Below are 13,934 nucleotides of genomic sequence, written 5' to 3'. Positions count from 1 at the left end.
AGGTAAACGGCGTTTCCGTGCACTCTGGTTTCCGTCACAGTGTCCAGTTGCGCTAGAAGCGGTTTAGTCCTGCTGGCCACATGACCCGGAAAGCTGTCTGTGGACAAATGCTGACTCCCTCGGCCTGAAAAGCGAGATGAGCGCCGCAACCCCATAGTCGCCTTTGACTGGACTTAACCATCCAGGGGTCTTTTACCTTATTCTAGCTTTGGTGACTAAAGATTTGACCCCAACCCGGATTATCTGGGAGCAAGCCCCACTTACTCCAATGAGACTTACTTCTGAGTAGACAGAGGTTAGAATTGCTTTGCAAATGGACATTTGCAAAAAAATATTATTATTATTATTATTATTATTATTATTTTGCTGCTATAACAATTCAGTCTGGTTCATCGACACACACTGGACTAAATGCCGTGTTTTTTCCTCTTTCTGTTCTAAACTTTCTGGTAAGAAGTTTCCATTCTATGGAAAGTAGAAATTGCTAGGTTGTCGTGAACTTTATTATATGTGGCAGGCATATATTATTTCTCTTGCCAGCTTTCACAGGCTGCTCATGCCCCAAAGCATTTACGTTTTGAATTTTTTTGTATTTTAATTACGGCACTTCCATTGAAATCATGACTCCAGCTTCTTCCTGATGATGGGACTTCCTGGAACTTGAACGCTGACCTAAAGTTCTGTTGACACAAACTATTCATGTTAAGTGTTTGGGAAAATCCTCACCAAAATGAATTCCTGTCTGCTTACGGCAAGCTGGGGGTTGGGGAGAGAAGACGCGGGTTAAGTTGCTTCAAATAAACTTGAGCAACCTCTCGCTTTCATTTGAAAGCCTCTACTTTTAACAAGCGTTTGAGCTGATCTGCTTTCTAGCCAGCTGCAAATTGTTTAATGTTTATGTATGCTGCTAAATTGTAAAATGCATTTTCTCAAGCTTTGAGCTACCACCCACTGGTAAAAGGAAATACCATCTTTAATCTACCCCCCCCCCCCGGCCCAATATTCCTATTAAAGAAATAATCCCAAACCCAAAATTGCTTCCAAATTTGACTTTTAGCCCCCACTGATTATTCAGCTTGAAGCTTTTGCTGGTTTTGAAAGCAGCCCAAGTTAGGGCTGGGTGATATCTGGTTTTGAATATTGCGAGATATCACCCAGCTAAATATCGCAATATACCAATATATCATGATGTCTGAAATAAAGATGGAGCTGGTTTTCAATTCCGTGATATATCACCAGCTAAATATAACAATATACTAATATATCACAATGTCTGAATTAAGCATGGAGTCATGCAGAGACATTGGCTGGCTTCAGTTTTCCCCACATTGTGATTTTTTGCATAGGTCAAAAACTATGAAACCAACATCACTATATGGACTTCAAACTGGTTTTTGACGATATGTCGATACATTGCTTAGCCTTAGCCCTAGCCCAAGGTTCCTAAGCAATTACTTCTTCTGGATATGCAGTTTGACAGAGTCCTCTGGCACTTCTTAAAGACTTCCTCTGAAATGCTATTCCATAAATAGGAGTCTCTTTCACTAGATGTGGAGAAAACAGCCGTGGGGAGCTTATGTCCATATACACAGTGGTACCTTGGTTCTCGAACTTAATCCGTTCCAGGAGTTCAACTCCTGAAACCGTTCGAAAACCCAAGGCACGGCTTCCGATTGGCTGCAGGAGCTTCCTGCACAGAAGCCATGTCAGACACTTGGCTTCTGAAAAACATTCGCAAACACTTACCAGTGTGAGAGCCAGTGTGGTGCAGTGGTTAAGAGCGGTAGACTCATAATCTGGGGAACCGGGTTCGCGTCTCTGCTCCTCCACATGCAGCTGCTGGGTGACCTTGGGCTAGTCACACTTCTCTGAAGTCTCTCAGCCCCACTCACCTCACAGAGTGTTTGTTGTGGGGGAGGAAGGGAAAGGAGAATGTTAGCTTTGAGACTCCTTCAGGTAGTGATAAAGCGGGATATCAAATCCAAACTCTTCTTCTACTTCCGGGTTTGCAGCGTTCGGGAGCCAATTTGTTTGACAACGAACCCATTCAGGAACCAATGTACCACTGTATACCCATTGTGTGCATGCATTACGTTGAGGAAGAGTACAAAACCGTGGCATATTATGTCTTGCATAATATGCCATCTACCTTTGCTAGCGTGCGCCAACGGATCTTTTATTTTCAGGAGAGGAGGCATGTTCTGGGGAATCAGAAGTGTGTTTTTTCTTCTCGGCCTCAATCTTTCTCAGTTAAACAGGCACTACAGAGTTGGTGGCATTTAGCCGGAACCTGAGAGTGATTGGGATAGTGTATGTAGAACTATAAAATGCTTGTTTATTTAATTTAATGAATTTATATACCACTTGCTTGTAAATGGCGCCTGTAACATCATAGCGTGGAATGGGTTTTCTTTCAAGTGAGAAACAGTAGGCAAACCTGTTACTCAACACAACTGTTGAACACCTTTTCTTGAACAATAATGCATATTCCCTAAAAGAGAGCGTAGTGTCAGATAAAGTAAGGTGCTCCGGTTTTCCATTGAGGGGAAATGTTCATGGACATAGAAATCTATGAGGGAACAGCTCTATTTCCCCTCTTTTGAATGCCTGATTTATGCCCCTTTATAATAATAATTATTATTTATAATGATTTATTATTTATACCCTGCCCATCTGGCTGGGTCTTCCCAGCCACTCTGGGTGGCTCCTAACAGAATATTAAAAACATGATCAAACATCAAAAACTTCCCTAAACAGGACTGCCTTCAGATGTCCTCTAAAAGTCAGATAGTTGTTTATTTCCTTGACATCTGATGGGAGGGCGTTCCACAGGGCAGGCGCCACCACCGAGAAGGCCCTCTGCCTGATTCCCTGTAACCTCACTTCTCGCAGGGAGGGAGCTGCCAGAAGCCCTCGGAGCTGGACCTCAGTGTCTGGGCAGAACGATGGGGGTGGAGACGCTCCTTTGCACTGTGAGTTGCAGCCCATTGTAGGTTCTGGTGCTAAAATGCACCACTCCGCATTGATGCAAAATAGAAGACTGTAAATAACTTTTGAGTGGACTTTTTAACATAGAACCTATGTTCCATGTGAATAAGTAGCCTGCTGAAGGTTGCTTCACTAATTCTTCATCAACAGAAAATCTTGAGATCTTTGGTCTGAACTGGCGGTGATGGACCAGGAATGAGAGGTTGGGAGTCGTGGTGGGTAGCTCAAGGAAGTGCGTGGCATGGGTGAAAAAGCCAAATTCCATGCCAGGGATTGTTAGGAAAGGAAAATAAAAACTGCTGATAATCATAACGATGGCATGATAGAAGTTGGTCAAATTATGCCTGGCACTGGAGAAGTTTGGTAGAGAAAGGTTTTTCTCCCTCATAACCAGGGCCAGATTTAGGTTTGATGAGGCCCTAAGCTACTGAAGGTAATGGGGCCCTTTATATGTCCAGCTGTCCTTTGTCAACAACAAATTGTCACTGTTTTTTTGTGTTGAATACATGCTATGTGGTAATTTGGTGGCGCTGTGGTTAAACCACTGAGCCTAGGGCTTGCTGATCAGAAGGTCGGCGGTTCGAATCCCTGCGACGGGGTGAGCTCCCGTTGCTTGGTCCCAGCTCCTGCCAACCTAGCAGTTCGAAAGCATGTCAAAATGCAAGTAGATAAATAGGAACCACTACAGCGGGAAGGTAAACGGCGTTTCCATGTGCTGCTCTGGTTTGCCAGAAGCGGCTTTGTCATGCTGGCCACATGACCTGGGAGCTATACGCCGGCTCCCTCGGCCAACAATGCGAGATGAGCATGCAACCCCAGAGTCGGTCACGACTGGACCTAATGGTCAGGGGTCCCTTTACCTTTACCTTTATGTATCTAAAGCCATTTGCACTTGAAGAATGTAGGCACCCTGTATATAGAAATGAGCAAACCAGTGATATTTTAGGGAGCAGGCTAGCAGGTGGGGCCCATGGCTTACATCATAGGAGCCTACACAACACAAAACACTGTTGCTGTATATAGGACCCCAAGAGAGTGGGGCCCTAAGCTATAACTTGTTTAGCTTATACTGTATGTAAATGAGTCATAGCACTGGTTGGTCTCTGTGAGAACAGAATGCCAGTCAAATGTACCATGAACTCCACCCAGCAAGTTCTTCCTGGGTTCTTTCTGTCTTAAGACCCATGTAATTGTCAGTTTTGAGTAATTATATGCAGGCCAGTATTTGAGTAATTATATGCAGTATAAGTTTTGAGTAATTATATGCAGGCCAGTCTTACATGATTTCATTTTTATTGGCATTGTAACTTTTCGTTAGCTTCCCTGGGAACCTGTAGAAAGGTGGAGTTTAAAGTAATAAACTTCTTTTTTTAAGAAACAAAACAAAATTGAAGGTTTGAGCAAGCCCTGGCAGTGGGGCTTGTCTGTCTTGTACATTCAGCTTTGTAGATTAATATCAACTTAGTTTAAGATTCCCACCGCACCCCCAGCTAGGTAAAACTGTGGCCTACCTAGGTTATGAAGAAAGTGGTTGTGATTTGTACAGTGGTATCGGTGTGCATGGAATCAGTGCTTTTTTTTCTGGGGGTGGGGTGGGGGATGTTTGTTTGTTCGTTTATTGTGAGCCTAGTCGCAGTGCTACCCCCAGCCCCTGCCCAAGGCAGTGGCTAAATGTTAGATGTGGTTAATAAACTCAAGCAGACAATGATCTGGATTATAAGTGGCCACAACTTTATTGATTACAGATATAGGTGGATTTTTGGCTCAGGCATTGGATGCATATCTGTTCTAGCCCCCACATACAAAGAATAAATATTATTTAATTTTTAAAAGGTAAGGGGAACCCAGTTCCCCCTAAAATCTGCTCAAGAAAGCCACTGCATGGAATGATGGGTAACCATTAAAAAAGAGATCTCTGCACCTTTGGTGCAGAGATGCGGGTGGTGCTGTGATTTAAACCACTGAACCTCTTGGGCTTGCTGATGGAAAGGTCAGCAGTTCGAATCTGCGCAACGGTGCTGAGCTCCCATTGCTCTGTCCCAGCTCCTGCCAACATAGCAATTTGAAAGCATACCAGTGCAAGTAGATAAATAGGTACCACTGTGGCGGGAAGGTAAATGGCGTTTCCGTGCGCTCTGGTTTCCGTCACTATGTCCCGTTGCGCCAGAAGCGGTTTAGTCATGCTGGCCACATGACCCAGAAAAGCTGTCTGTGGACAAATGCTGGCTCCCTTGGCCTGAAAGGAAGATGAGCACTGCAACCCCATAGTTCCCTCTGACTGGACTTCACCATCCAGGGGTCCTTTACCTTTACCTATAGTTTAATGTTTGATGGATGGGAGACAGCTGAGGGAGGGTGGGAAAGGGAGATGATGCAAGAATGATGAGGCAGAAAGACAGGTAGTTAAGCATGTATGCTTTGTTCCAGCTGTGATGGAGAGTTATACGAAAGTCTTCATGGTTCAGGGGAGCGCATCTGAAGGAGGAGAATAGGGCAGCATTTCATAGCTGCTCTGAGTTCCAGACACACAGAGTAGCGAGGAGGAAAGAGCAGAGTAGTTTTAAGTGAGCTGGAAATCTCCAGGGAGATGGAAGGTTTTGGGCACAGGAGCTAAAATAAGCATGAGGAGTAGAAACGTGAGTTAATTGGACGGAGGAGAGGAGAGAGCTGAGAAGTAAGGACAAGGTATTTGCCCTGGAAGGGAAGCTACTGTAGAGGTTTCAGGACATCCATGATACAAGCAACAACAGGGGTAAACAAATACTCTGCCACAGAGTTCTGGATAGAGTTGTGGAAGGACTGAAGTTGTGGCAAAAGGAAACCCAGAGGGCTTATAGTGGAGGCAGGAGGCAGACAAGCATTTCAGCCAGGGAAACCGAGGAGATGTAGAGTTGATTTTTGTTGTTACGTAAAGGATGTGTATTCTTCATATTAACGAATATAATTTTATCGGCGATGAAACCTGTGTGCTCAAAAGCACGATGCTCAGACAGTCCCTTTTGGAGCGAGCCAGTAAACAGATGGGTTTGTGCCTTTCCCTTTTGTTTTTAAAGCAGGTTTTTCGTGACCAAGGCAGGGCTGGTGGTGGTAGGAGAATTTCGGAGAACAGCTTTTCCTCGGAAGACCTTGACTTCAGTTCCGGAGAAAGAAGCCACAACGTCTCAGGTGGGCAGCGTTCAATGTTGCATGGATCTTTCTGTTATGGCGGCTTCCCCCCAAGGGTACGGTACACAGGTTAAGCCATCATTTTGGCTAAGTGGAAGAGGGACCCATCTCCAAAACCTGGGATGTCGGAGGAAAACACTGCTGATCAGTAGTGCTGCCATACTCCATGGTTTGGATGTTTTCCCTCCTCTGCTGCTGCACATTACAGTACGTGTTGTCATTCTGTTGTTGGCTGTTTTGCTATTTAAATGTAAATTGTATTCTGCCGACTGTACTTTGTTTTGTAACCTTTTATTTGAACCACTTGGTGAAGGGCGAACAAACGATAAACTAATTGATGCGCCTCTCATTTTATGCAGAGTAGAAATAATAATAATAATAATAATAATAATAATAATAATAATAATAATAATAATTTTATTATTTATACCCCCCAGCCATCTGGCTGGGTTTCCCCAGCCACTCTGAGCAGCTCCCAACAGAATATTAAAAACACAAGAAAGATAAAGATAAAAGATAAAGATCTGATACATGCTTACCGGTATATAATGAAAACCTATGCCCTTTATTTTAATGTGCACGACTGATATCTCTGTGTTTTAAAATTGCCATTGCCATTGCAACTGCATCCTATGCACTGCTGAGATCTTCAGTTTTTATTTTTGGTCCCTGAGGTGGGCAAGAGGGTGTACATGAAATAAAAAGGGGCCAGTATGGCTCTTATGTGTTATAAGGAAAACCGTGAAGCCACACGATACAGATTTGTGCGAGGCATCTCTTGGATGACATTATTCCACGCATGCATAAGAGAGCATCAGTGGGGAAACAATATGCATCCATACCACAGATAGCTGCTGGAGGATTATTGTCCATCTTCTTCCTTCTTATTATGATTGATGCCATGATCTTTGTCATCATCACCAACCATGCTAGGGCACCATCATCAAGCATTGTAAATCAGCATTATCATTTCCACAAATTGTACATTGGGGGTTAGGGGGTTGGGAAAGAGACTGAGGCAAAGACTACCTTGGCAGAGGCAATATTTGGATTGGGAGAAGACTTCCTGGTTCATAGCTGAGTCTGCTGACTGATTTTGTGGCTCGTAGTCCATAATTTATTTGTCCTTTGCTTTACCAGTCTGTGATAATCCTGCTAGCAGTTGCTTTCCTAGTAAGCTGAGGGAAATACAGTTGCTTCTTCTGACAGATTTCCCTCCGCAACCAGTGCTATTTGCCTTGCATTCCTGAGCATTTGCTTGTATTGCACCTGCTCACCGTACAAGGCTTCTGGTGGTATTTACTTGTGTGTAGCCTGCGGCTCCTATTGATGTCTCCTGTTACCCAAAATGAATTGGTGGACACAGAAGAAGGGGTTGGGGTGGGGAGAGCAGAAACCCTTAGCTGTTGTGAGTGCAGAAGCGACAAGTGATGATTCTGCAATGGCTGTAGGATAGGTACATAACAGTGCAAGTAGGTGGGAGGCCAGGACAGTTATCTAACCCAACCTGGGTTGTACCATGTCCTTTAAAGTGAGGGGGAAGCTAAACTACACTATGGGGTAAAGAGATGATCCTTTCCATTGCCTGCTTGTTGCCCCTGAAACAATGGTTTTGGGGTGTGTTTCTTCTGGTGACCAAACATAGCTCCAGCAGTTTGGAGATGAGAATCTGCCTTTAAGTTCAAATGTACGAGCAACAAAAAGGTTCAGGCTTCCTCTCATCCACCCCCTTCTGTCTGCCAGTGCTGCACTTTTAAAAGCATCCCCATCCTCCTGCCTTGAAGGGATTAGGCAATAATCTGTTCCTCTCCCGGTGCCAGTTTGGCCCTTGGCTAGCAAAGGAGATTGTGGAACCTTTAAAGCAGGTGTCGGACCAGCCCTTGAGATGCAGTTCTCATGCCTTGGTTATGGGAAATCAATTCCTTGATGGCCTTTCTCATTCCAAATACCACCCCTTTCTCTTTTCTGCTTCCCCCTCCCACCCCCACCCAAAAATATACAATTTCATTCCTGGGCAAATCTGCATTAAGTGATGCGGGTGGCGCTGTGTTCTAAACCACTGAGCCTCTTGGGCCCAAACTCGGCCCTCCAGATGTTTTAAGACTACACTTCCCATCATCCATGACCACTGGTCCTGTTAGCTAGGGATGATGGGAGTTGTAGTCCCAAAACATCTGGAGAGCCGAGTTTGCCTATGCCTGCTCTTGGGCTTGCCGATTGGAAGGTCGGCGGTACAAATTCCCACGACGGGGTGAGCACCCATTGCTCTGTCCCAGCTCCTGCCAACCTAGCAGTTTGAAAGCACACCAGTGTGAGTAGATAAATAGGTACCGCTGCGGTGGGAAGGTAAACGGCGTTTCCATGCGTTCTGGCTTCTGTCACAGTGTTCCGTTGAGCCAGCAACGGTGCTGAGCTCCCATTGCTCTGTCCCAGCTCCTGCCAACCTAGCAATTTGAAAGTATACCAGTGCAAGTAGATGAATAGGTACCACTGTGGCGGGAAGGTAAACGGCGTTTCCGTGCGCTCTGGTTTCCGTCACAATGTCCCGTTGCGCCAGAAGCGGTTTAGTCATGCTGGCCACATGACCCGGAAAAGCTGTGTCTGTGGACAAACGCCTGCTCCCTCGGCCTGAAAGCAAGATGAGTGCCGCAACCCCATAGTCGCCTTTGACTGGACTTAACCGTCCAGGGGTCCTTTACTTTTTTACCTTACCTACTGGTAATGACAACTGTCTGCTCTTGTGTTCTAGGTCATCCGCTGAGTACCTCTCCGACATCAAGCCTGGAGAAAGCAGAGAGCAGGAAGAATCAGGAAATGCCTCGCTTGTCGGAAACATCCATCAAGGACAGGCTTGCTAAGTACCAGGCAGCTGTCTCCAAGCAGGGCAGCTCTGGTGGTCTTGTGGTAGGTCCTCTCTTTCCTATAACTGGCCGGCTGTTGCTTCACCAGAGCCCACAGCATGAGGGGGTGACTCCAGGAAAGGCTGGTCTTGTTTGGAAGAAGGTGCAATACTTGGATCCTTGAGGTGTGGCGTTGGTGACTTGTATGTTGCATTTTATAAAGTGCATATAGGTTGTTTTAAAGCTGCTGAAAGGGTTTTCAGACACCCCTCTTCCTCTTGCTTTTGGAAATGCTACTGTCTCTTGGTTTGCATGTGCCTAGCGCTCTGCCTCTGAGGATCTCTGCATGCAATCGGAAACCAGCCTTGCCATGTTGCTGGGAGCATGTCTATGGGGGGAAGCCAGGTGCAAAATGGTGGTGTGACTTGCCCAAAGCCTTGCTATCTTTTCTTTCTCTCTTTCTCTCTCTCTCTCCTTTTTTCCTGGTTCATTGTATGGTGTTCTATGTAATCAATGGATCCATCTTCTCCCTGCACGACACCCACCCCTGACTCCAAGCTCCAGTTCATCCATAACAATGTTATTTGTTCTTGCTGTGCTTCTGTGGCTGATCTGTACTTGGCTAGACAAATATTTGAACAGGAGATGGAATAGTGGCTGTAGAGCAAATTGCCCTTCAAGGGAAAAATTAGCAGGAGTCCCAGGTTTCCCGTTTCGGGGGGTGGGGGTACTGTTTTGTTCAAAATTGGTGACTTGTGGTAGCTTTGTGTCCACAACCCAGTATCCCCCCCCCCCCCAGACTCATGATAGCTTAGCCACTGCTTTTCCTAGTCTGGATTAAAAAGGGAAGCATGTGTCACACTTTGAGCTGAAAAAACTTGGGTGGTTTGGCTTTTTTTTAAAAAAAAAGTATGCAAGAGTAAAAAGGGGAAAGTGACATGCTTAGAAGAGCCTGCACCCTCTGCATCTTCTCCACGGATTGCTGATGTGACCTGAGCAGAGATGTGGGGCCATATTCAGCTACTGTGTCCTGCCAGCGCATGGATTTCCGCCTGTGCAACAGGACCTCCTCCCTCCCACTGTGTGTACCCTGCACCCTCCCCAGTTGTTCTGCTCCAGAGAGTTGGGGTAACCCCTAGTACAGATTTAGGGAGGGATGCAGAACGGGGGAGAACGTTTTGTTTTGCAAGTGGAAACGTTCCATTAAGCGCTGTGTTCGATTCCACCCATAGCTGGCAACCTCCTCTTGCCAGGGGCAAAGAACCCTGCTGCTTCAGGGATGGTGGAAGGGTCCAATTGACTTCCAACACAGAGCATATGTTTTTTTATATTTAAAACAATTGCTATGCTGCTTAACACCATAGTTTCAAGATCAGAAAAAAAAGCTTGCTTTGCTGAAATTATCTTTTTTTAAAAAAGGTCGTTGCTAGGTGGCTGAAGTTCAGCACAAAGAGAGGGGCCTGTTTGATCTTGGCAATGAGGTTGTTTCGTAGAATTGGGCTGATAATATTGAGTACCATAGCTGCCAAGTTCTCCCTTTTTTAAAGGGAAATTCCCTTATGCTGAATAGGCTTCCTCACGAGAAAAGGGAAAACTTGGCAGCTATGTTGAGTACATGGCTCTTGGTGGATGTGTCTAAGCCAGTGTTTCTCAACCTTTTTTGGGCCAAGGCACACTTGTTCCATGAAAAAAATCACGAGGCACACCACCATTAAAAAAGTTAAAAAATTTAACTCTGTGCCGCCCTATATTGACTATATAATTATGACTGTAAGAAACACTTGCCAATTGCTGTGTTGGTTGCAATCTCCTGTAATGAGGCTTCACAAGCCGCTGATTTCTCTGCCAGCACAATCCTTTGCTCAGCAAGTTTCAGGTTGAGCTCATCCAGCCAGCTTCTTTAAGTTTGTCTAAAACCACCCTCCCGTGGTGGTGGCTGTTGAGAGCTGCGCTCGCCCCGCGTCGTGACCCGGCCGGCTTCCTTTCCGGTGGGTCAGCGCTGGTTATTGGCGGCCGCCAGGCACGTGACAATGCAAATCACCCTTCTCGTCGCGGCACGTCGCGGCACACCAGCCAGCGTCTCGCGGCACACTAGTGTGCCGCGGAACAGTGGTTGAGAAACACTGGTCTAAGCCATATGGGGGACCACGAACAGTGACTCCCCCAAAGACCTCTGCAATTATGCAGGGATATAAGGGATCGGATGGTCCTAGTGCTATACTGGACCCAAGTTTTTAAGAGCTTTATAAATTAATACCATAACCTTGAATCTGGCCAGTGTATATGGTACCTGATTTTAAACACAGGAGTTATGTAGTGGCAGTGGTCTGTCATTGTCCACACCCCTTGCCCCCTGTCTAGCCCCCCCCCCCCAACAGCGGCTAATGGGAAAGGAGGCAAAGCTGGAGCAATAAATCATACAGAGATACAGCAGGCAGACTCCTTTGGATGGGTATTGTGTATGCAAGAGCCTCTAATAATCAATTCTATTGTTGGTTGTACTCTGTTTTGACCCTGCACACAATTTGAGCATTGTAAGCAGGTAAACACAGCACAATCTAGATTTCATAAGCACTAGGGAAGCTGGTCTTCCCTTCTGCCTCTCCTGCGCTAACAACAGGAAATTCTCTGGAAATTCTTAATCTTCTTGAGTTTGCTGTACCTTGCAATGGGCAGGTTCACCTCTCTGACACATGGGTTTTCTTCTTGCCATATGCAGCACCGTATTTCTGATGCTCTAGTTCAGTAATTGAAAGGAAATTAATGGCATGGGTAATTGCACCTTGATTAACAAATCTGCTTAACTACTAACGGCTTCCCTCTGCTTTGCCTTCAGTTTCCTGCCTTGCTTTCTCAAATAACAGGTGTCAGCAGTCTGTTGGCTTCTAGGGGGTGAATTGGTCAGTAGACAGAGCCTCTTAAGCACATGAGTATGTCCAGATTTTTAATAATAATGGCAGAAGAGGCTGAGAATCCCAGATCAGAAGCCATCTTGGGGCTGAACTCCTCATTACACAGAAATGTGCATAGCAGGATCCCAGGGACCCCTTGTAAAGGAAAACTGTGTTTGTGTGTTTTTTGTGTTTTGGGGGGTGGTGTTATTTCTCCACTGGAATAGTGGTGGTGGGGTGCTTAACCTTTTACCTGCCAGCAGCCTTTCTGCTGTATCTTCTACTACTCCATGGGACTCCAGGTCCATTTGCCATTGTGATGGAGCTGAGATTTGCTTCTGAGCATCAATGTGGTGGGTTTTCTAGAAAAAAGAAAAATCAGGCTAAGTTGCCTAGGGTAATTAGCACCAGGGAAAAAAACACAACTCGATTTGAATGGGAAAGATCTGTTGATGCCCTGATCCAATTTAGTAAATGAAAGTAAAATAAAAATGCTAAACAGAGCTAAAGATTTTGAAACTGCCAAGCTTGTCTAATAATGCATTTGCAGCTGGTATCCAATGGTTGTTACTTTAAAAGCTCTCCGCCATGCGTGGAAGGCAACGAATGTTTGGAACACCAGCTTTAGAAACGTAGATCTGCTTTTGCAGGAGCATTTCTGCAGTTGTTTTGGCTGTGTGATTTTGCCCGTATGCATAATCAGGGGTTTCCCCCAGCCAGAACTCACAGGAACTCAGTTCCGGCACCTCTCAGCTGGGTGCCATTGCCATTATAAGAGAACAAGGGTGGTGTTCATGGTGAGTTCTGGCATGGCGAGTTTCTAGAAAAATAGCACTGTGCATAATTCCTGGAACGTAATATCCATGTAAGATGTAAGTCAACTGTACATGCAATAGCTAGTTAAATTGGATGGTAAGCTATTTTTTTAAAAAAAAACAAGGCTATAAAATGAAATAAAAGCATGCTTTGTATGGAACCTGTATTAACAGTGTTCAGGAGACTGGAAGGCAATGTTTCTTAAACATTTCCCCTTGCTTGATCCAAGGTTTTTGGATCCTTTTGTTTGAATCTGAAGGGATGCACGCTTATTTAGCGACTTCTCTGCTAGTTTGTGGTAAAGCCTGGCAGCTGGCTTGGGTCAGAGTTCAGTGTCTTATTTTGTGAAGACTATTAGTAACAGTTGCTGTGTAGGATAAATAACAGCTCTGGCCACCTAAGGGCTTCTTCTAGTAAGGAATAAGGCCTCTCTGGGAAAACGCTCTAATGTGTTGATAGAAACTGCTGTATCTTGACATTCAGGGCTCCAGCGTTGTTTTGTTTTTTTAAAGCCACTTTAGGGATACGATTGAAGGGTGGTATAAAAATACTTCCGTTTCCATTGTCCTATAACATATCCGACTTTCTCAAAAGACTTAAGCGAGCTCCTCCCCCTCCCCCTTTAAGGACTTAAAATATACAAATGCTCAAGTGCTTTGTCATTCTGTAGAGTGAGACTCAAGCCAGCGAAAGCGAAGATAAGAGCTACAATTGTGAACAGAAGGAGAACTTCCCACCATCCTCAGAAGATACGTTTCCCCAGCAGGATGGGGAGAAGGTAAGAGATGGATCATGCGGGATGAAGATCAGAACAACTTCGCTTGGGAGTGGAGCTGCTTGGAGAGGCACGCCCGGAACACTGTAAAACCGCAGCATCTGGAAACTCGAGTTGTATCTGCTGATGTAAATTGATTGCAGGCTGTGCTGAGGTTCTGACTATAACATCATGGAAAACAGCATTGAATCTAAGCCTAAAATCTATCTGTAAAGCATGCTAGGGTTCATATCCCTTTTTCTTCCCTCGGCACAGGCTACCTAAAAACTCCATTCCAGCCTTGTATAAGTGCAACAGGACTTCACTTTCCTCTCTGCCACTCACCCCTGCACTACCCTCTATCTGCTTGGGAAGAGTTCCTTCTTATTATAATTATTATTTATTGAATTTATATAACGCTCAATACCTGGGGGGTCTCAGGGCGGTTCACAGAATAAAATCAAAACAGCAACCAAATAC

General features: G+C 45.2%; 1 protein-coding gene across 9 annotated transcripts in view; it reads left to right on the top strand.

The window, feature by feature from the left end:
* LIMA1 (LIM domain and actin binding 1) overlaps positions 1-13,934 on the top strand; it is a 67,372-nt gene that overhangs the window by 37,306 nt on the left and 16,132 nt on the right. For 4 of the 9 annotated variants that reach the window (XM_035103789.3, XM_035103792.3, XM_035103790.3 and 1 more), the window contains exons 5-7: positions 6,042-6,153; positions 8,903-9,057; positions 13,371-13,478. In XM_035103789.3, coding sequence (XP_034959680.2) covers positions 6,042-6,153; positions 8,903-9,057; positions 13,371-13,478 — 375 coding nt within the window. The remainder of the gene's footprint in view (positions 1-6,041; positions 6,154-8,902; positions 9,058-13,370; positions 13,479-13,934) is intronic. The other 5 variants (XM_088661341.1, XM_088661344.1, XM_088661342.1 and 2 more) reach the window with 2 other exon arrangements.

This window comes from Zootoca vivipara, chromosome 2, assembly GCF_965207765.1.
Source record: "Zootoca vivipara chromosome 2, rZooViv2.hap1.1, whole genome shotgun sequence".
NCBI lineage: Eukaryota > Metazoa > Chordata > Lepidosauria > Squamata > Lacertidae > Zootoca > Zootoca vivipara.
The sequence above is the reverse complement of the archived record's forward strand: the minus strand, read 5'-3'. Positions and strand labels throughout refer to the sequence as shown.